This window comes from Lagopus muta, chromosome 2 (assembly GCF_023343835.1).
Source record: "Lagopus muta isolate bLagMut1 chromosome 2, bLagMut1 primary, whole genome shotgun sequence".
In the NCBI taxonomy this organism is placed as follows: Eukaryota; Metazoa; Chordata; class Aves; order Galliformes; family Phasianidae; genus Lagopus; species Lagopus muta.
In genome coordinates this window covers 92,808,268-92,832,854 of record NC_064434.1, presented here as the reverse complement: position 1 = coordinate 92,832,854, position 24,587 = coordinate 92,808,268, and the positions used below count along the sequence as shown (strand labels likewise).

Sequence of the window (24,587 nt, the reverse complement as noted above, 5' to 3'; positions counted from 1 at the left end):
CCTTTATCTATACAACTGACACTTCACTGTTTTTGCCAGAATTTTTCTCCAGCAGTAAATCCTTTATGCTACATAGACTACAGCTATTTTTAGAGAGCCAGTTTTAATGACTACAGATCTCTGTAGTTAGTCCACCTTCTTCTTGCATATCATCTCTCAATTAAAACAAGTGCATCCCTAAAGAACTTTGAATAGGTTGAATTAACAAACTATTTAAGTGAAGCAGAAGCAAGCCAATCCCCTATGAATACAGAGTCTGTAATTAGCCAAAATACTCAATGTTCACGTGAAGACTGAGGCTCAATAAAAATTAAACACTCATGAAGACCAAGCACTCTTATGGGGCTTACATATATTAATATGTTATCACTCACCAGTTGCTTTATGTCTTTATGTTTTATTTTTCTTAAACTGGGACGCAGCTTGAAAACAGCTTGCTGCCAATTTGACAAAAATGGAAAGCTACTGGTGATAAGTATTGTTTCTTCTTGTCACATTCCTAGTGCCTCACCCTTGCTAAATAAGTACTTGAGTATGGCTCTTAAAAACCACATGCTCATAATCATGACAAGCAGGAACGACTCAAGTTCTGAGCTGAGAATGACAATTCATAGATTGAGCATGGTCACAGTTAGATCTCTGGAACATCCCAAGAAAATAAACCTTAGCACTGGTTTTCCCCAACCTCCAAGGATGAGGACATCAGCTTATTTAAAAAAAAACACCAGGATTTAATTCTTACCTTGATTAGGGGATGCAGTCAGTGGTCCATATTTCAAGTGTTATCATTTTTTAAGCAAAAATGCTCAATAATTTAAGTGGCTCCATTACTATCCTGGTGAATTTATAGAAACTTGAATATAGGGAGTAAAATGTTTAGGAACAATGATTATTTTGCCTTTATTAGTACAGAGTCAGGAGAACAACAAATGTTTATGAAAGACCTCTTTCAAGCTACAGAGGAAAGGTGCAACGTATGACCATATCAATCCTACAGTTTATCAACTCATTCAGTTTCCTGAGAAACTGAGGCATCAATATGTGCTTGACTGAGTTAAAGTAAATGCTGTATCAACTTTTTTATTCAATCAATTCAAAAACTTAATTATTGAATATATAGCTAATAAAATGCTTAATTCATCAAACAGCAAGCCCTAATTAAATACTGTATGATCACTACGATCAGATGATAGGACTATTAACATCTCAAGCTGCAACTGCAAAATGATTCACCACCTTCCAAAAGCACATTCCAAAATGAATGGGCAAATGTTCTGAAACTTCAGTTCTTATCTAGAAATCCTCTACTTATGTTAACTTTATGTAATTTGTCTCCGTCTATTCTTACAAGGTCATCATGAATTCTACTTCTGTAGGAGAACTCAGCCCTTCAGTAGAGAGTGAGGATCATTAAAAAAAAGAAAATGAAGGCAGATTATCACTCAGTGGCTTTAATTCTCATCCAATTAATAAGTCTTGGGCTAGTGTATGCTCACCTTTCGCAGGAGGAAGCAAATACGTTCAATATTTCTCAGCCGCTCTCTCTGTTAAGAAAAAGTAGGGAAAGAGGTAGAAGATTAGCGGGTGCTATAAATTAAAGATATTACCAGTATAGTGAGTCAAAATCATAATTATTGGCTGTAAAGATGTAAAATTATTCATCTGAACTAACTGTATTCGCTTCTGATGTACTGCCTACAAGTCAAACAATCTGCTCATTTCCAAGTCCCAATGTTATTTTTTTTTCATCTGTTACTGAGTATAGCAATAAAAACAGGGGTTTCAAGTCTGTGTTAGCTGTGAGTCAGAAGCTCAAGTCAGCGTTTGTGACTCTAACCATTGGTGCCAATGTACACCACAGAGACCTGGCCTTGCATTTTCAGGTACTCAATTTTGGCCTCAAGACATTTCTGAATGGGAAAAACAACTGCAAAGTTCACATGGTAGTTCTTCTGCTCTCACTAATAGAGTACCTGAGCAACATGATATTACAATTTAATTTCCGCAAAATCAGCATATCTTGCAATTCCCAGTGAGTTTATGGGGGCAAGTTCTGCTGTCAGCTGTAGTGATACAAATCTGATGCATGTTTAATTGGAATTAGCAAAATAATTTTGGATTACAGCTTTCACAGGGAAAAAAAAAAAAAAAGAGCTTTCTTCTGCTACAATCTGGGTTGCATTTTGGATCATTGGGTAAAACTGAGTTTACAGTCACATGGTGACATTTAAACTTTCACATAACAAATGTAACAGAATATGTTATTTACTCTTCAAGCACAGGAGAACAGCCCTGCTCTGGGACAAACACATCTAGGAAATGCACTTCTTATCAAATCTTACTTTCCTACTTCTTTCAGCAAATAGCAAAGTTATCAGGATAAAGAACCACCATCTGGTTTCCCAGGTCTAGTCCAACACCTCTATTCACCAAACTAGAACTGACTTCACAGCAGGCTCTGTGTTCCCCTCCACACTCATGCTTTGACGTATGGCTCAGTGTATCTCCTCCTGTTTAGTAGCTGTTGCTTAGCACACCACTGGTTGTACTCACTGCGTGGGCTGGGTTGCACTGATCTATTGGGCTTTTGAAGTCCGTCCGTAGCTCATCAAAGGCAATTATCTGAAAAACATTTTTTTTCAAACACTGCAATGACTGTTCAAACAAATACTTCTTTTTCTATTAGCAGCTAGTTAGAAGGATGGCCTCATTGCCTCCCTTTCTTCTGCTTCCTGAGAAAATATGGGAACCTAGCTTCCTAATACACTCCTTTCAGATCTAATTCATTAAAATGAAATGTGGGGTACTCCCATAGACAAAATCTGGAATCCGTTAATCTTTCTGTCATACTGTAAAACCACACCTGCAGCTTTTCCAGCATGGTTGTTTTCCATGTTTCTGCCCTTAGACTTCATTCTCAAACTTTCAAAAGATGTTAAACTACTTTCCAAACAAATGCATCTTTAGACCTGATGGAAAAAATCACTAACTGCCTAACACAGAGTCGCATCAGATACAATGCACCAGGCTTAATGCATATACAACAGACTCCTCTTATCAGCTGTTGAACTTACTTCAGATATTAATTCTGAATTAGTGTTGTCTTTATTATTAAGCTGCTATTCATTATCAAGCACTCTAAAGAAAAGCATGCCCTACCTCAATTGCAGCAGGTTTTAGAACACTTACCTCAGACATCATTAATGGAGGGAAAGCTTTTGCACAGGTGCTTTAGTTTCATCCATCAGCTGATGGATCAGCTGGTAATTACTGCCTGCTTTTACAGCACAGCATAAAAGTACCCGTTAAATAAAAATATGTGATAATGTTTTCTTGGAAATGAAACAGATGTAATTGCCCTCAGCATGTTTCATTCAAAGACCTCAAAGAGTGTTCTTAACTTCATGGCTGTATTTTATTAATACCTCTGCTGGCTACAGTCGAGGAGCAGAGGCTCCCTGTGACAGGCACCACATAAAACACACAATAAAACAGTGATTCCTTTTTAGACAATTTACAACTAGGAAAGTATTTGTATCCACTGAGAAGATGAGGTAGCAGCCAGGTAATTGGTATATGAGTGCAGCAGTCGTTCTGTGTCATGTTCAAACTGAGTAACTGAGGAGGGATCAGAACAGACCTGCTGTATAGTTAACACACATTCATTTTACAGATATGACATGCAGCAACAAGAAGTCTGAAAATGAGCTGTCCATGACTACCATCATAATCTGCTGAGAGATCTGAGGGTAAAACCCAGTTACACACATTTAACCAGCACCCTAATGCTGCATTCATCATGCTGGAGCACATTTAAAATCAAAAGTGGAGCATTTTGTAGGAATTCCACAGAATTCAATTTATTCCACTGTGACAAGTCATATGCCAGAATAAACCAAAAGAACTATAAAGCATGATTATAAGTGAAGGATTTCTCCCCATTAGTGTAGTATCTCTGTAAGTCAAGATTCAGATCAGCAACAAGCTGTTAGGTGAAAGTGCAGTAACAGAGATTGTGAGAGGGTCATAATACAGCTGTGAGGAATAAGGCTCATTATAATTCTATACTTAATACTTCTTGAGCAGCTCTTCATTTACTCAAGCTGGGCAAACTGTTAGGAAGGTAATAACCGTGCAAGACACTTGCTTGTTTGTAATTGGGTATTGATGCGGGCACTGGCTGCATCCCGTAAAGGGAGAAGGTAAGGGGGTGCCTCTGTTCCCAGCTCTGCCACAGATCTACTCTGGGATCCTGTGCATCTCCCCTGAATTGTCTTTGCCTCACTGCACCAGCACTTACAGATGTCATTTTAAGACAGGAAAGCATTAGGAGATTTGAATGACAACTCTTTTTAATGTACCATGGAAACGGGTGTTGCAAATACAGAGATGAGCTCAACATTTCCTTGAAACGAGGAAATAAACAAGCCCTGAGTGAATTTGCTGTGCTGTTCCTTTCAGTAGTCAGTAACAGCAAGGAGTTTGAGAAAATAATGAAATTCACTGCAGGGAGATGGACTAGGTGGCCTATAGTGGTCCCTTCCAACTCAAGAGTTACTATGATTCTTCACTGGAAGGGAAGACTGATCTGAGACAATAACATGGAGAACTGGAAACACTGGAATAATGAGGTGGACCCTATTCCACAAGGAGTCCAAAAAAGGCTTCAAAGCTTCACTGAATGTAGAGGTTTGATGATAATGCTGGAACACGTTTAGATGCAGAAGAAGTAGGTCATTTTGAAAGACAGAACCATTAAAGGCAGGGCTCTGTTGAGCAGGCCTTACTTAATGCAGAAATCTTGGAGAAATACTAAATGACAGTTTGTAAATGAAATTAACTTCAAATATGCTACATTTTTAGACTTCCTGCTCTTCCTCTCTCTCCTTTCTTCATTCTTTCTCCAGCAGCATCTTCAGCTCCACAGACAAACCCCTGCTCCTTTATTTGCTGGCAAGCAATTCATTTTTCATTATGCCTCCATAATATCTAAAAGTACTGAAATGAATAAGAAACTATTAAAACATATGGCTTTCTCCAAATCAATAATTCCAAATACAACAGTCTATCAGGCAGACCACTTGGGATTACACCTGCAAATCATGACAATTTTAAGATACATTTCTATTACACCTGCCAGAAATAGAATTTGTATCAAGCACACAGAATTAGAGGAAAGTTTCTTCAGCAAAAGTTTCAGTCTTGCTCTGGAAGGAGGCAGACAGAAATAACTCCCCCTAATTCTTAATGTTTTACTTTCATAATAGTCTATACTTTGTTAAATCCAGAGGAATGGAGATCCAGTGATTACAGGAAGATACCTTCCTTCATTCATGAAAATAGTGTATTCCTATTTGTCGTTCAAAGTGAAAAGCTATAAGTGCAGTGTTAGGCAGGTTCACAAGTAGAAGGGATGTAAAGAAGCTCCCTTTTTTTGGTGTGTTTGTTTGGTCAGTTGGGTTTTTGGATTGCTCTCAAGTCATCCAATTTCTAAAGCCACAGATAGGAAATAATGGAAGCAGAACTGTGTTTTCTTAAGATTGGTGGCTGCACACAATACAGTCTGTAACTGTAAAACAAACCATGTTGCATTAGAGGTGGGCTGTGCTGCTGAGTAGTTTGCATAATCAATTAGTAAACATTTTGCTCTTCCAATTACAACTAACCTTGCGTAGAAGTTCAGTGCTCTAGGGTATTGTGTGGTTGGAGTTGCCATTTAACCCTACAGAAAAACAAATACTTAACTACTTGCCATTATTAAGTATTTCACGGGAGGTGTGGGGTTCTGGCCATACTCCAAAAAAACCAATCTGCTGCCCAATTATTCATACATTTCAGCTTGATGCAGTATAGCTACCTGCTTTCCATACAGAGCCCATCAGAGATGCTTATTGCTATAGAACAGCACTTGAGTGTGTTTGAGGTCCACTTCACTTCAGAAATTGCCACATTTGTCAGTACCATGACAGAGCAGATCATTTAAAGGCAAGCAATGGAATAGATCCCAGTCAGGCACTGCCATCATTTAGCTTTCATAAAATGAATGTGTTTTAGAAACTGTTCTGCATCTTTTAGTCATCCAATCTGATTTGATCCAGTGTGGCAATTTAGACATACACACATGTGGGCATCAGTGACCTCATCTCTGCAAAGGATGGGCAACCAACACACTGTTCCAAAGGAAAACAACCAACTTCCAGTCACAGTGTCTAACAGAGAGCCACATGGTTGGCATTTTGGAAGCATACACCAGGGACTGATCTTAAACAGAGGAGAAGATTACCTACTTCAGTAAACGTTACTGTTGAACATGGCTTGATAGAACTTGTTTCATTTTTTTCATGTTTAGCAAAGACTTTAATCATTACTGCAAAAGGGGCAATGGATGCTGACTCACCCTCTGACTTGGAAAATTTTCCCTGATTCCACACTGCAAAACACTGCAGGAAGTTTGCCCTACCACTGCCCTATCTGCACTTTTTTTTTTCTATTGATAGAAATATGCTTGTGGGTGTTACCAGTCTAATAAAACTAAAGGTTTATACAATTCACAATTGCATTCTCCCGTGATTCACATCATCTGCAAGTCTCAAAGATCCAAGTGTAAGTCAGAAAGGAGTTTGCCCAGTTTAAACGTGCTCTGAACAGATGAGATGGGGATGACATCGTAGGTTTCAATACACCTACAATTGCATTCAGATTTACAAAACGTGCATTAATTACCTGCACTCCCTGTGCTCATCTCTCTCGACAGCAACAGCTTTGAAGAACGAAGTATTCAAATAGACAAAACCTGGATTTTGTCTTCTTACACTTATCCACACAAACTGAAAATTTCACCTATTAATGGCAGGAATTAATCATAACCTCTCAATTTTAGGGAAGGCTTTTTGTTTTTAAACCACTGAGCTCTCAAAGAAACACTTTTCAATGGAGAATGAGATGTTTTCAGGTGGTGGGTGGGGTTACTGTGCATTTGAATTCAGTGACAACAAAGGAGTTGGATATTACTGCTCATTGGTATCTTAGAAAAATTAAAATATATGTAAAACAGAACTTAGTGACAACCACACTAAGCACAGAACAGAACAGCAGCACTTAACATATGTTTCCTTGCCACCACCCTGCCAATCCTGTCCTGTAAAACTGTTGTTAATGGCTCATCTAAACATTTGTCTCCCCCTCTGCTCTCATGCACAGCTCCCACACAGGCAGCTCCTGGCTGTCTGCAAGTCAGCACATGGACAGAAGGTAGACAGGTTTAGGAGCACACTGTGCTTACGTTCATTTAATGCCTGCCCATCAGCCGCTGGATAGACATCTTTATCGTGTTTGGGAAATACTGTTGAACATTAATCATGTTTGAACTACGCTGGGTAGTTCAAGGGCAAGCTGGGTGAGTTACTTTGATGGATTTTGTTGACCAGAAGCTGTGAGTCAAAAAGTGTGAGAGAGCGTCAGTCAGTGAAGAACACGGAAGGAGCTGAAAGAGAAGATACATCACTAGGTATGATGGAGCATGGGGAGCTTGCAGAGAGATGAAAAACAGCACTGATGTGGACAAAGTGACAGACTGAGAGAACACTTCCTGCCACCCGATTGTTACTGTGATGCAAAATAAAACCAAACAAGAAATTTTGCTCTGAGGTTGATGAACGTTTGTTCAAATATGGTTTGCCCTCTCCTTCCATCTGAAGTGATCAGGTTCAGGCTACCAAGCAACGTAAATACAACAAGGAAAACTGTTCATAGGACTTCCTCTGAGCCAATACCTCCTGTGTCATCTCCTTGGAGAATGCTCATTTGAGCTTAGCAGCAGCTTGTCACTGTACTTTCAAGATTCTTGCAACACTCCATAAATCAGAAGAGATGTAAACTGTAGTACAAGGATTAATTCTATAGTCTCCAGTATGGCCCAGAGATATCCAGCAATGCAGCTGTCAGATTTAAACTGCTTTTTGAGTACCTCCTTCCTCCCCCTCACCAGGGCCACTTTGTGTACCCTCAGCACTCACAGCATCATCGTCAAGCTTAACTTGACAATCTTATTTTAAGAAATGAACAAACAAAAACCTGATACTAGGCCAGGAGAGAAAAATAAATCTAATATCACTGGAAAAACTACCAGCTCCTCTTTTCTGACATGATAGTGAAGTACAGCTGAGAGCAATTCAGTCTATATGGTTCACTAACTCTGGAAAAGGGTGGAATGCAGGTTGCACTGTTACAGGAGATATTTTCCTCACTTCCAGTATGCATGTACCATTTGTTATTTGTTTTTTACCAACCACTACCTAACATCAGATGGCCTGGGGTTGTTAAGGTCTGAAAATTGAGAGCTTGGCTGCTCAGAGGATGCAGTGTTCAGCTCTCATTTCATGTTGCATTGGAACAAATCAGCATGTTCATACCACTTCTTGGTTGCTGCTCAGGTGCACAGCCCAGATTTCATGTTTCTGTGCAACAGCAGGGTAAGGATCTAGCACGCTTTAGAACACTTGAAGCTGGGTACATATGCAGCAAAATAGTAATTCCCAGACTCCACTCTCAAGTCACTTTCTGCCTTCAGAAGAGAGGACAACGTAGGCTGCTGCTGCTTAAGTTAATTCAGGAAAAATGGAATAGGCTAACCAAAGCTATGCAGCATCATCACGTATGCTAGCCCAAAGCTGAGAAACAGTCTTTGTCTTTCTAAGTCTTGGGATTAACTTTCACACTTTCCAGAAAATCTCCAGACTTGTACAACTCTCTGCTTTACACTTCTTAAAAAGGGAATTTTTGTGTTCTTATTTCATACATCATAAATTCATCATTTATTGTGTTACTCGTGCACTTAACACTAGTGATCTGCACTCAGTATGGCAGCTGTGCTTAAAGAGCATGAAGGTTTTTTTTGGCAGCCCTCAGAACTGCTTCATGCTCAGGTGCACACATTCAGTTTGTGATCCATGGGAAGTGCACAGAATTATTAATTGAGGTTACAACCATACCTATAGTAAGCTCACTATTTCAGCAAGGCAGACACTGAAGCACAGTGACTAAAATGTTGGAGGTACGCAGCACTACAAGCATACAAAACTGTTCTCACACATGCCCCCCAAGAGCTCTCTTTTTTCAGCATTAAAAGAACTGCAATAAAGCAAAAGTTCTTCACAAAGCAAACTACCTTGTTTATTGGAGATCCAAAATAAGTTACTGCACAGCTTCGTAATACTTACACACTTGAAGGCTGGGGAGCTGCTGTGCAACTAGAAACATCATGGGAACACAGAATCATTAGGGAAAAGACCTCTAAGGTCACCTAGTCCAACTACCAACCCATCCCCACAGTGCTCACTAATACCTGAACCTGCTCTGGTGCAATTTACAGCCATTACCTTAAGTATAATAGAAACAGTCTAGAGAAGAAACAGTATTACTCAAGGATGTAATGCAGCAGTAAGTAAAACATAAGCTACAATGACCACAACTTGGAAATGAAAAAGCACATAAGCATCCAGGGAAATGTTTTTGGCCTCTTCTAGCCTCCTATTCCATAAATAAAGAACATCCACCAGTGACCCTGCACACAAATCTCATTAAACAGCGCAAACAAGATCCCCATTTTTGGTAGGAAGTGGTGCATACATCAGAGTTTTCAAAATGCTGGATTTTCTCCTGGGCAGAACCATTTCTGTCATTTTCAATAGACTAATACTCAAAGAATATCCAGATGTAACACAAAATCTGAAACTGTTCCCAAACCACATTTTTGCCTTTTGACTTCAGACATCTGGATTGTGAGGCATAGTTCAATATTATATCACTGTATTTGTTTTAATAAAACACACTGCTTATAGAGAGTGAAACATCTTATCTTACCTTCTAGATCAAAGTGCCTCTTGTTTGTACCATAATGGAACAGTAATGATAGTAAATGTTATTATTTTATTATCATTTAATTCTCAAAACAGAATCCATGAAGAAGTACCGGAGGGGACACTTTGGGCTGCCAAGTATAGCCCCTTATTTCTGCCAACCCAAGTGTTCCAAGTGATGACTATGCCAAGCTTATTTTGAAAAGGAGGCATACAGTTTCCCCTCTTACTGTTCCAATTGGAAGACTATTCCATTTGGAAGCATTTATAAAGCTGCTGTAAAACCGTGAACCTGTTCCTAAACGAAAACTGTTCACAGACAACACCTTGCCATTGCAAAACACTACTTCATTACAACAGCTATTTAATAAAATGAGAAAGTTTTATTTTGCAGGAACTTGCAGTTGGAGTGACTCCAAAGCCATTTGTCTTCAGTTCAGCAGAAGACTCCATCCCTAGTTCCTGCTAGCTGACATTCATACAAACCCACACATACACACGCAAATCCTGTGCACTGCAGCCCTTGCACAAGAGTAAGAATTAATAACAGAGCTAAATGATGCTGGGACTGTATCTATTTTTCAAGTTTTTCCTTAAAAGCATGGGTTAACTCTTGGATATCTGGCACATTTTATCTTGACACCTGCCAACAGAAACTAAATCTAATCAATACCTTCTTTTGAAAAACTAAAAACATTTTTCTTGCCAAATTTCTGTAGGAGCACTTATACACAAGTAACATGTTTAATTATCTCAGCATTTATTAACCCTTCACTTCTAGGCAGGTTGATAAGAAGAAAGGTCCTTCTGAAAAAGAGACAAGTGCTGTGAGATGTGCAGTAACGAGCAGCAGAAAAACACAGAATGGTGAAATAAATTTCCTTTTTCAGGATTCATATGGCCACCCAGTATTCTGTGGCTGAGAGGACATCACACTTTCCCACCTTCAATTTTGGCTGGGACTGACAGCTCCAAAAAGAATCAGTGGCTGAATGCCAAGGAAAAGAGAAGTCCCTAACTCAGAAACACAGCAGGAATTTAATCTGAAGATGAGTGGCAGTCAGGGAAATCCTCCCTATGAGCCAAGCTGTGGCCAAAGAGATAAGAAAACCTGCTTGCTGCTACCCATATGATTGCACCTTCACAGCTTTAGTTTGATTGGGAACCATTAGAGTGGAGAGAGCTGGCACAGCCCTGCTCACTGTCCCTGCAATCAAAGCCACACTGCAGGAATTTACATACGGCAGGTGCAGGGACTGTCTGAAAAGTCAGCAAAGCTTTTGAATTAGTAATGGAATTCAGTCAATCATCCAGAAATTGGAAAGAGTTTCATACTGGCAGATAACACCATTGCTATTTATGGACTTCAATATCTCTTACAGAAGGATAAAGACACCCAAAGACATACTGAGGTCTGATCCTTTAGACAGCAGTTCAGATTCAGGAGGACAGTACTTAGAAAGCCCTACATTCCAAACACCTACATTGTTTGTACTGCAGGGTTTGTATTGCAGACCAGGAATGAACGAATGTATGAAGCTAATGAGCATTGCCCGCCTGGTCCACATCGAGAACTTTCAGAGTACAGCTGCTAATGCCACGCACAGATGATTCCTTACCTATGTATCTTTGTAGCAGGCACAGTTCTACAGCATATATGCATATACGCAGGTTTAAACCTTTGTGCCCTGAAAAAGTTCTAGGTAATGAAAAAACAAAAAAATAATGAAGCTCAAATATTACTAATGCTGTAATTTTAGATGATATATTATCCTAATAGGTGAAATACTCAACTCCAACTTTCATGCTGGTACTAAACAAACCTTTAATCTTTTCCCATCAATTACAGTCTCCCTTCCCTCTCCCTCTACTTGGATGTTTTTAACTGCTTATCTCTGAAGCTCAACACGTGCTCTGATATTTGTAACAGCACTTCTTCATGAGCCACATGGGTATTTCAGTCAATGTCTCAGTATTACCTCCTATGACATAGTTCTCTGCCTTCTTCCATAGGATCTCAGCCACAAACCCACTTGGTATTTCAGATGGCCATATTGAGATGCATTTGCATGTTCATTTTATTTCAAGTGAGTCTTATATTTCTCTGGAAGTTGGAATTACATAGCCAATGAAGCAAGGACAGGACATAAAGCAGAAAAATGTGGACTGATCTTTGCATCATTAAGCATAATTATGGTGGAAAACACCCTCCTGGCTTTCCGCTTTTATGAACTCCTCTAACAGAGAGTGACAGACAGTTTCTTAAAATGATTATTCAAAATTGCAGGAATGGATGGGTAACTACTATCAAAAGCCAAATAAGTTAATCTTTTTTTCTCCCCACATTATTGTATCCTTTTGTTAAACATCTTTTAAAATATACACATGTATTTTTTTTCTTTTTATCATACCTACCCACATAACTCAGTAGCTTTCTAGACTATATATCTGAAATGCTGGTTTTGATCAGAGTCTTAACACTACAGTCAAACAGAGCTTAAAGAGGACAGTGAAATGAAATGTATTTATCAGTAAAACTAAAGAATAACAATTATGTTTTGCATTTAAAAGACTTACTTCATGACAATGAAGACCTTAACAAACACACCACTCCTATGTTTTATACTAGGGGAAAAACAAAGCTCAGGACTTAAATTGCAGAAGTAGTTGCAGATGAAAGAGAGCCCCCTGAATTTCTGCACCAAAACTAAACGTTTGGGGAAACAAAGAATACAAGAATACTGTCAGCAGACTAATAGCATATGAGAAGCTATGAAAACTTTGTGTTTCTGCGTGATTATTATACTGTCGTTCATCCCTGGAGCAGAGCATTGCCTTAAGCTGTGCCTTTCTGGATTAAGATTGCAAATGGCTTTAAACCACTCAAGGGTAGAAAATTGTTCTATCTGTCAGATTTCACAGTAATAATTGTATGGCATTTCTCTGCTCTACTTAACTTGAATTTCTTATGCTGCTGCTATTAAACAACTCTCTACACTGCTAATGCAAACAAAGCACTTGTGGTTCCATCCAGGGCTGCATAAACATACAGCTGAGCAACTGGCTTTCGATTCTTAGCTCTGTGTGAGGTGGTACTACATTTAATCCAATACAGTTCAAACTTTTGAGCTCTAATTGGAAGTTTAAGATAGCTTGACAGTCATTAAAATCTTACTGTAACTTCTCAACACACCGTAAGCTTTTTCCACTAGAAATTCTGATCTGCAAAATAAAATGCATGCAGTGACTGTTCCACAAATATAATTGAAAAGGCTTCCCTATCTACCTATGGAATTGTAGAGGCATAACTATACTATTCTAGTTAAACAGCAATAAAAATCCAAAGAAGGCGGCTCTCCTGCCCAGAACATGTTGCTATACCAATGCAGACTTCTATGCCTACACACATCACTGTATTCCTCCACATAAACAGTAACTACACAGACAGTCAAAAGCAGCAGCGTTGCTTCCGCTGCACCAAGTCAGATTTCTAAGCATGTGGAGAGGTGGAGGAGAAACTACTAAGAATAACCATTTGGCAGACGCCTGGAAGTCCATATATTAGCAGAAGAATGAAAAACTCCATCCATTTTGTGAAAGAGGCAGAGATTTATCTTCAGGAACACAACCATACTGTGAAGAGTTTCAAGTATTTTGAATCGAAAGTTACTATCTCAGTGTGTTACTGGTTGCTATTATTATAGCAACACTACAGACAATATGAAAAACCAACCTGATTTCTACATGTAAAAAATTCACTTCTTGTTTTGACAAAAGCACAGAAAAAAAACCTCAGCAGTTGCAAAATTCTGTTAAGAGCATGATGTTCCCAGAAGGCTGATCTGACAAGCATCTATTGACAGCTTTCTATAACTGTTATGAAAGGAGTGTTTTAAAGTCACCTCATCCAACTGCAAGGAGAAACAATTTTAACAGGTAACAACAGGATTCTGGACACAGATTTCACTTTTTCTCCACAGTCACTGAAATATGTTCCCCAGTTATCCAGAAGCTGAGATGTGCCAACCTTCTCAGTCAGGAAGAAGTTTTACTTTTTCCCCCAGGTATGGAGTTCAGAGATGACCTACAATTGTGCCACAGCTTCACACCCACTCCCTGGCTTTCAGTCCAGACCAGCTGAAATCCAGCCAGGAAAAAAAAAAAAAAAAAAAAAAATCAGCTTTGCACTGATAAATTGCAGCTCATTACAAGAAGGAAAACGAGCAAGCAAGCTGTACAGGAGACATGATCCTAACACAGTTGTACAGAGCCTGTCTCTGAAGAGGCTGATAGTTCTGCTCCCTGCAGCTAGAACACATTTCAGAACAGACTTCCAATGGAGGAGGAGTTTTTAAGGTAGGTGTGCTGCTTCATTACAGTGAGACAGTTCAGAAACCAGCAGCTTTATGTGAATGAAGAACAACCCTTGACATGCTTTGAGGGACAGAACGTGTTGATAATAACATCAAGCAAAAATAAAACATCAAAGCAAAAGGTCTTCACTTAGCAGCAAAAATTGATGGCTATACCACATTGCTCTGAGCAGAAGTAAAGGTTATATGTACCTAGAGATGCATTACTTAAGTGTATTTACATTCAGTACTGTGAGGAAATTCTTCTGCCAGCATAGACTTAAAAATCATGTCTTCTATTTCTCACAAGAGCACCTGAACTCATTTCTTGAAACGTTTTTTGGAAATGAAGTTAATTCCATTGCTGTTATCTTGCTACAGTGCATAAAGACATTTCACTGAAGGGTTTATTGAGGCAAAAGACCTACCCTCACTTTTTTATACTAGAAAAGTATGAAATCTGTGACTGTTGCACCCAGCAGGTCACCCATTTCTGGAGACTCTGAGTCCATGTCAGAGGTGACATCAGGGCCTATCACCAGGATTTGACAATCAAGCACAAAGAGCCCAAAATCTGAGCACCTTTATAGGTACTCGGAGAAATAGTTTGTGCAGCAAAGGGAGCTGAACACACATCTCCCACACCTGCTGTACTTTCAGTGCAAGCATCCTGCCAATAATCTGCTCTGCATATGTCCTCCTATTGCTACATGCAATGGAGCATTTCACATGGATTCATGAAAACCAGGCTTTTCCATTTAAGTAACAAAATCAAAACCTTTTAAATGTTGGACTATCTAACCACTTCTGATTCTTCAGCTCAGCACAGCAGTGACAACAAACTGACATGCCCTATCAGCAGCGCTGTCCCCTGTTAGCGAGGCACTAAGTCAATGTGACAGACAAGTCTGTTCAGTAAAACCATCTGTAACAGTGTGGATTCCCAGTCGTGGCCAAACATTCATCAAGGTAACAGAGGGCAACCCAGCAAAGGTCACACAGACTCAAGCCTCGCTTTTTTCTTCTATCCTGGAAAAGAGGCAAAGACCAGATCTGCAAATAAATCGTTAAAAAATATATATAAGGTTAAGCCAAAGCATTATCCATAATCTCAGTTTCCTCAGTGGGCCAAGGGTAAATTACAAGCGCTTAGATTCAAGCTTTCAAGCTGAGGTGCTGATGTGATTCATGGCTCTGATTCAGGTAATGGATAGCACAGCTGAAATGACTTGCTGACCTCCCAAACAACACTGGTGAGAAGAAAATGATGGCATTTTGTATCCCAGCTCAGGAGAGACTGGAGAACTCTACTTTCAACAAAAGAAGAAGAGCGCTGCTCTGCTCTTGCTTCTCCTTAGACTAAATGTCACCCCAAGAAAGTGCAATGAGAAATGAAACAATGAGGAGGTATTGCTCATTACCTCTATGTCACTAACTCATTACGAGGGATTTGTACATCTTCTACGTGTATAGGTCACATTCTTTACTACCCAGCTTTCCCCACGTCAGGAACAGGCCAGGTTTGGGCTTGTGAAAAGCCTGACACACAAGGGTAAACTTATAGGATGTTGGTATGGTCACATTGGACTGACAGTGGGTTAATCCTGGCTGGAAACCACGTAACAAGAGGAAGTATTCTTCTCTTCCTGATTTTCCTCAAAATTACAAGTTATTTCTGATCTAGTTCACTTTAAATGTAATGTGCTCGCATGCAGTCTTACCACTTGCTTTTTCCCCTCTCATCAGACCGCCAGTATGGGAGATGTGGAAGCAAAGAGGAACAGACTTTAGAGCCACAAAGCTCTGTGTTCATAAATTATTCTCAAAGCTCTGTGTTCATAAATTATTCTCAGAAAAATGTACTTCAGTTCTTTCTATTTGTTAACAACATAACACAAAGCTAGGAACAAACAGGATGCTTCTGCAGGATAATTTCAGAGAAAGGGCAGTAAATAAATGAGGAAATATACCAAAATATATACAACTAGAAAAAATATCTGCTTCCAAGAAGGAGGTAAGAGAATGAGATCAGAAGACAAGATGTTTTTCCAGTATCAGTAGGACAGAAGTCATCAATGAAAGTCTGGTCAATTGGCTATTGCTATACCTAACAAGTTTCCAATCTTATCATCACACCACAACTTATTCTACCTAGTTTTCAAAGAATCCTACATATTGTAATAAGTTATTATTTTGTTCCATGCATCTTTTTTTCCAGTCAGTTCTCTCCTCAACAGTGTCAATTCACAGTGTAAAAACTGATGTTTAGGAGAGATACCTTCCCCCACTCCTTATGTTGAGTTCTCTTCCATTTCACCACAAGTTTCCCATTGGTGCTGTCACCTCTTTTTCCTCTCTTGCATTCCCCATTCCTACCAGCAGTGATTTATCCATGTTCACCAAACCCCACAAAACACATAAGTGCACCTGGGTTCTGCCACTAATTAATTTGTCCAAGCATGTCACATTTTACAGCATACCCTCACAGAAGACTCATTACATAGGCCACCCAAAAATGCCCACTATCTGAATTCAACTATAGTTTCTGCATTCAGCCAGCCTTCTCTTCTCAAGCAAGAATTCTACATTTTCAATCTTTCTTCTTTTTAACCTTTACTCATAATACACTTTCTTATATCTAATATGATCTCCATATCTTTCTCCCCAGAGTTCCGCTTCCCTTAGCCCAACTTCTCCCCTTTTCATGAAGATTTTCTTGCCCATTATCCACTTAGCAGTGTGGTAATAGCAATGCTGTCTCAGAAAGGAGCCTGCTATGGGGTGGCAGGCCAAAATGCTGGCATATCTGTGTATCTTGCCTCCAGCCTGCACAGCTGGAGCCCAGCTGGACCAAGAGGCAAGGCAATAGAACAGGAGGTTCTCCTGCAGGTGGCATAAGGCAACGATGACAACGCTCAGAATCTCTCCCGATGATCTTACCCATAAAGAACTTGAAGGAAGGAACCCCAAGGCACAGACACACACACCCACCAGCAACACAGCTGTGTTTGCAGAGATAAGGCAAGGTGAAACAAAACATCAGTGGTGCAGTTGTGTTTGCAGAAGGCAAGGGAAAGGCACGTGACAGCCAGTAAGAAGGATGAAACAGTCTAAGATAACTGAACACCAGCACTTTTTTCATGCCTCCACTATCTACCTACGTCCCTATGAAACTGATTGTTTTAATTACAAGAGCATGATTAAGGATAAAGACAGATTTCAGCACAACTCCAAACAGATCTGTCATTCAAGTGATCAGCAAATCAATTTGCTAAAGGATGTAATAGTGTTTAAGCAATACTGCAAGCAGATCAACTCTGAAGCACACACAGTCAAATCGGTCTTCATGGAGTCTTCGTAATGCTGGCTTATAAATGCCCATTTATGTGGTGATACAAATAACAGGTTAGCACAAACTCATAACACGATAAAATAACAACACTGCAGATGATTGACTAAACAATCAAGCACTTGAAACAGTGACTCACAGCATAAAGATGGCTGGCATTTACATGCATTGAAAAATCAAATGACATTTCTTCAAAAAAAAGGAAAGAAGTAGTGCTTCTGTCAACAATGCCTGACATTTGCACAGAAACTGTTATTGGAGAATTGCAAAGACTTTAACTTACTAATTGTCACCATTTTACCGCAGATCTTCTTTGCATTTTAAACTCCATTACCCCAGTAATGTGCTTAGTTTAGACTTCCAGCTATGTTACAAAATATAAATCTGATAGCTAGGATATGACAGAACTCCCAAAAGCCTAGAAATACAAAAGGACCCAAACCAACCCAGAGGTATTTCATGACCTTCCGCACAGGTGAGGAGCTGGAGGCAATGTTCCATAGGACAGCTCCACAAAGGCACTCATTTTTTTCTACCTACTCTTTTTATCAAAACATTAGGTGTGAGTTCAGCAATCCTGCACTATCTTGAATAGAAAACCTACTGCTGTGAAAGTTTTGTGATTTTTTTTCAGTGCCTCCTAATATAACTTTTCACAGTAGCATCTCTAAAATAGATTCTTGTTTTATATGGTAATATTTTTCCAAAGGAAAGCGGATAAAATTAGATGGACCCTTGTCCTGCTGCTACAAGGTGCTTTGATGCTCCTCAGAGTTTTCAAGGGCACACAGCGTGACACTAAGCAAGAGGAAGATGCTGTGTCCCAGCATAAAAAAATCTGTACCCAAACTAGGGTAATAGGGGAAAGGATGGACAGACCACAGGGTGAAAAACTGACTGTATCGCTAGGATGAAAGACAGCAGTCACTGGTTTGGAGACTGCCCGATAACCAGTTTAGAGTGGATTTCCTCAGAAATCAGTATTGGTGTAAGTCTTGTTTGACATCTTCATTGATGACTTGGAAGATGAGACAGAGCAAGTTTGCAGGTGATATCAGGAGGTATCACTGCCATTAAACATAGCTATTGGAGGGAGGATCCAGTGACTGGGTTTCCTTTAACAGGAATAGGATATTCTGAAGGTGTAAATTATTACCCATGGAACATGGGAACTATCCTGTTAATAAAACTGAATCTTGCTTGTTGCATGACATCATAGCCACAAACTGAGCATTTTTAATAAAATTTTCAACACCCCTCTGCTTTTTCCTTCATGAACTTTCCTTCCTCTGTCCTGAGACTTCAGGTGACTCTCTCTTTGCAGAATGAAAATAACAATACTTGTTTCATATGGGAAAGCTACCTGGTTTCCACAGAAAGTTGATGTCTTTCCAAAAGCACCAACCTACAGGAGGTAAGTCCTCAGTATCTTTAGCTTTTGATATTCTGAGACCATTGGATTGCCTGGTGGATTCACCTCTAGCTGTCAGCAGCAGAACAGCTATAAATAAACCGCATGCCAGAGAGAGAGGAAGAGGAATGGGTCAAACAGATGTTTCTACATTCTCAAGCTGAGCATCCCCCTCTTCCTGAAAAACATTCTGATAGAAGGACACTTATCTTGAGAGGGACAAAGGAAGCAGGCAAATCAATGAAGCCAGAAGCCTGAGTGTTGGGTGCAAAGGGTGATTTAACATATCTGGTGGATGAATATACAAATATATGTAATAAGAGCTACAAACTCATGCCTCAGACTCAGAGAGCTGTACTCACAGTCTAATGCAATATGACAGCTGTGTTGCCTTGCTTGATAACACGCAGAGCAGCTGAAATAAAGCACTACAAATATGGTGTTTACCAGCTTTGAGATAACATCCTTTTAGTAAATAGATTTTCCAGCTAATCTTATGATTAAAAAAAGATGTGACAACTAAATATCATTGAAACAGTTCTCTGTATGTTTCTGAAGGACACATGAGACTCCACAGAATAATTTATTGTACGTAGATAATGGAGTCACTGCGAGTTGTGATACAACCAGTGGCAATCATTTACAGTTTAAAACCTTCCTCCAAATAAATCTCATATTGACAGTTCAAGCATGGAGAGAGCGCCAATTAAATCTTTTTACAGCTTTTAAGTCTGTGGTGAAGACAGACTTCTATCATTTTTAAATTATTTTAAAATTATTATTTAAGCATGGCAAGGTAGTTGCACTGAAATGTATTTATTTTTCAATATATAAAATATATTGTGTTAAGCTGCTTATGTTGCCTAGGCTGATATCTGTCTGTCAGCATTAATGTGACAAACTTCCAAGAGAAGAGTTGTAAGGAACTGTCAGGCTATGTTATAGCCAGCCCAGTCTGGCTGTGCTCAGTCTTCAGAAAGAGTGGAAATATCAGATGTTTCTTAAGCTGTTATGACTACGAAACCTTCAGGGACAATGTGCTCAGCCACTCAGATAGAGAAGAAAAAAATATCTTCAAGAAATATGGAGAACAACAGTGTTTATGTTCCTACTCCTCAACCATTCATCTGATACTATTTTTAATTACATGATTATCCAATATCCTCAGAAAATTCAGTTAATGACTCATTAAAGTACAGGACTGAACTTCAATAACTGAAAGAACATTCAAGCTCAACCGAATCTGTAAGGAAACTACTTTCATTTCAAGGCAGGCTCTTAAAGGAGGTTAAATTGAGGTGGCCAGCAGCCTTTAATGAAGAGAAATCCACATCCAGCTAGGTTACAGCTCTTTATATCAGATTCAGACAGAACAGCCAGCTATCCTCCAAATCAGTTACAGAAACAATAAGGCACTGATGCACAGAGAAAACTGATAGAGAAGCAGGTACATTGAGATCAAAGTGTTTGTTCAACTCAACTTGCTATCAACCCAAGCTTTAAATGATTCTCTTGAGGACTTTCTACTTATCTTCAAAACTAAGATTATTCAATTTATCAAAAATTAGGGTAGGAATTTTCTGAGGAAACCTAGTGAGACAGAAACTGAATATTCACCAAATTCCATGTACATATCTATCTCATGGAGAGGTTTCAAATATTTTAACTTAAACTGCAAATTGAGTACTAATAAATAATGAAACACAGTCCACATCATCAGAAGAAGGCAGAGAATAACAACAGAATTGGTAACATCTTCTAAGTACACAGCAGCTCCAGTTGGAAAGCAAACATGTTTTAGGGATATTTGTAAAAAAATTAAAATAGCAGTACTTGGAGTTCAGTTCTATTACCCACACTCAGTAGATGTGTCCTGTCAGGGGAGATTCAAGTTGGATATTAAGAAACATTTCTTCTCAGAAAGAGCAGTGAGGCACTAGCACAGCTGCCCAGGGAGGTGATGGTGCTACTGTTCGCTGGAGGTGTTTGAGAACCATGGAGATGTGGCACTGAAGGACATGGTCAGTGGGCACAGTGGGATAGGTTGGTAGTTGGACACAGTGATCTTAGAGGTCTTTTCCAACCTTAATGGTTCTATGTTGAAGAAACCATCACTGATTTCAGCACACACTGCTCTTGCCATCATGCTGTTGTTCTATTACATTGAAGTACATTCCATAAGCCTGGGTGATTTGGTACAACTGCCCTATTCATTATTCCACTGGCATAATAATCCTAAACCTTTCTGGCAGTCCTTAAGTACTACTGGTTACTAAGCAATCACACACATTCACGGATACGCTGGTGTGAGCTTGAAAGTAGATGGCTTATCTCATGAATTATTTTTTTAACCAATGTCTATCACACTTACGATTTTTTGCCTTTGTGGTATTACATAGTAGGACACTTTGAAGGCTGTTTTATAAAGCTTTCTTTGAAATAACAAATCTCAAAGCACACGATTTCATCTTAAAATATAAAGAAAGGGAATGAATCTCTTATACATAGTCAGATTACCCAAATAATTGCACTGAGAGTTTGTAAAAACACATCACGTATTAAGGGACAACAATTAAACCACAATTTGATCACCTCCAGTCAACTTCAATTCAGACATAACTGACATCAATGGAGCTATACAGAAAAAATGTAACATGTCAAACCCGGATGGGAGTTCAGAAAAGACCTGACATGGCTCAGCTAAACCTTGCTTCAGAGCAGTTCAGCATGGAGTAAAACTGATTAGGTAATTACAGTGTGCTTTAATGAAGAACTACAAAAAGCTAGGGACATAAACCTTGTGCACAGTTTAAATTCTCTTCATATCAACAAATTTGTGTTTTCTTCCTTGACAGACAACAGTGACCACGCAAAGGTAGGAAGCAATGTTATCATGTGCACCAAAAGCCTAAAGGAGTTTCTGTAATTCATTTTCAACACCTTCCAATACTCTGACCAGCTTCACTCTGACTGTCCTGAAGAGCACAAAGAAAAAGAGATACTTCAATTTAAAAGAAACGCATCAGAAGAGTATAGATTCCAAAAATGAACATCCTCATTTTACAGTGTTTTGGTTTCACAGTTTTTATTGGATTTACTACACCGATATGAATGAAAACTACAATTTTATATAAGCCATCTGACTACCAAGCAAGAAGAAAGGAAAAAATATATATATATTCTGTTCGAGTCACTGCTATTTCATTCCAAAGAACTGCCCAAACTTCAGTCAGATTTGGGATGGAACAACACAAAGTCGAATGCTTCCATTTGCTTTAGCCCTTTAAACTAACCTACAAGATGCATACTCAGATCCAGTCCTAGAACCTCGGAAATCATTCAGTGTGATGAGATGCTCTGATTAATCAACCATTTATTTTTCGGAACCATGCATTAAAAAAATAATAATTAAAAAGCATTTTAGCAGGTAGCAGGAAACGCTACCTTCATAAACGTGTATTTGAAATATAGCAACTGTTCATTACAAATATACTAACGTGGAAAAAAAGATGGGTTGCAGTGAAGGAGCAGGAGCTTTGTTTCTCAGTAAGATGTCCACAGTGAGATGTTCAAGGTAAAAGAAACTCCTATGACACTAAATTTAAGCTACACATCAGACTACATTTCAGAAGAAGTAAGAAATTATAACAGTTCTTAGAGGAAAGACAATAAAAATTCCTGTGTTTTGTATGTAGAGGTCGTGTTTAAAAGTTTGTTCCAGCAATGTGTTCAGTCTGTTCTATGACCTTCACAAGCCATGCATTTCAATAGAACTATCTATTTATAACTGTACCAATTCTTGCTCTATTACAGCAGAGCATTGTTTCCCGGTCATTTTCAAATTCAGTCCCTCAATTTTTCAACAAGCACATTAAAAATGAATCTATTGACAAAGCTTTCCTTTCTTAGTTGCCTCTTCTGAACCTCTAGAAACAAAAGATTGCTCTCCACTGTCTTACAGATTTAAAGTTGATAGGTATTTCACCAAGAGTGCATTCAAAGTAACTACACTGATTTATGGAAGAATCATAGAATTGTTTGAGTTGGAAGGGACCCTTAAAGGCCATCTGGTCCAACTGCCCTGCAGTGAACCTACAGCAGATCAGGTGCTCAGAGCCCCGTCCATCCTGACCTTGGATGTCTCCAGGGATGGAGCATCCATCATCTCTCTGGGCAACCTGAGCCAGTGCCTCACCACCCTGATTGTAAAAATCTTCTTCCTTATATCCAACCTAAATCTCCCATCTTTTAGATTGAAACCATTTCCCCTTGTCCTGTCACAATAGACTCTACTAAAAATCCACCCTCTTCTTTCTTATAGCACTCCTTTAGATATGATTTCCCCCATTTGCTAGATAGACTGTGCATCTTCAGGCAACAAGTTCAGTCCGGAAAGAAGACAACTGCTGGAATACGATAACAGACTTCAAACACATGAAAACTATTAAAATGTATTCATAATTATGGAATTAAAAAAAAAAAAAAAAAGCCAGCAGTTTAGTTTATAGCAAGTGATTGAGTATAGAAACACACTTTCTAATCTCAGTAAGTTTGAAGAATCTATAGACTCACACTTTTGGAAACCTTATGGTTAGAGGAAGCTGAGAGAAGAGCACATAAGTGAGTAATCACGGCAATTGTACTCCTTTCCTCGCGGAGAGCAGGCGCTGACTGCTACAGATCCTTTCTAGCCTCGCGGCGCTTGGCATCACTGTCACATTTTTTGTTATTGTTAATAAGAAAAGCCTCGTAACTGCACCATTAACAGCTCAGAGCAATTAGATCTCAAAGATCACTCCGCGGAGAGAATTCTATTTCTACCTCGACCACGTTTACACAAAACTCAGCCAGCAGCTTTGCTCTAGTTTGAATAAGAAATTCCGTCTTGGCTAACAGCGAGGGGTTTTTAATCCCACAAACGCCACCTCCTCCAAACGAAACGGACGGCCCCGCGGTACTCACATGCCAGATGGCGAAGAAGATGAGCGCGGCGCAAAGCACGAGCGACAGCATGTAGCAGAAAGCAGCGAAGGTGAAAGCCATGGCGAGGGGAGCCCCGAGCCCCCAGCGGAGAGACGTGCACCCGCGCCTCCAACACCGGCAGAGGCGGAGTTGCTCGCCTTCAGACACAACCAGGGACGGAAGAAAAACCCGTCCGGCCCCGGTGGAACCCTCCACCTGCTCTAGGAGGGGGAGCTGGAGCGGTCCGGCCCCTCTGGCGCTCTGCCCTCCCCCGTGAGGGCGGTGGAGCCTCCAGCGGGGGGTGGGTTCGGCACGGGTCCCCCCACCGGCGGGGCGGGGTCTTCTGTCACCACCGCGTGTTTCTAACTGAAATGCTGTCACGACAGCGTGAGGGTGGGCTGGTACTCAGGCTGGCTTAGGCTGAATAGTGAAGAAAGAACAACTTGTCCAAACTTGAAATACTTTATCCTTTTCCTTTTTACATTTTCTTTTAGTATGAGGTAAATCTAGCTGCGGCGCAGGCTGCCCAGGGAGGTGGTGGAGTCACCATCCGTGGAGGTGTTTAAGAACTGTGGAGATGTGGCAGTGAGGAACATGGTTAAAGGGCGGTGGGGATGGGTTGGTGATTGGACACAATTTGTTAGAGATCTTTTCCA

The 24,587-nt window shown here is 39.7% G+C and overlaps 1 protein-coding gene across 1 annotated transcript in view; it reads right to left on the bottom strand.

Annotated features, from left to right (window-relative positions):
* Positions 1-24,149, bottom strand: part of CNIH3 (cornichon family AMPA receptor auxiliary protein 3) — a 38,454-nt gene extending 14,305 nt beyond the window's left edge. The window contains 3 exon segments of the mRNA XM_048937971.1: positions 1,497-1,544; positions 2,554-2,622; positions 23,932-24,149. Of these exon segments, the coding sequence (XP_048793928.1) occupies positions 1,497-1,544; positions 2,554-2,622; positions 23,932-24,012 (198 nt within the window). The 5' untranslated portion in view covers positions 24,013-24,149.
* Between the last annotated feature and the right edge of the window lie 438 nt (positions 24,150-24,587).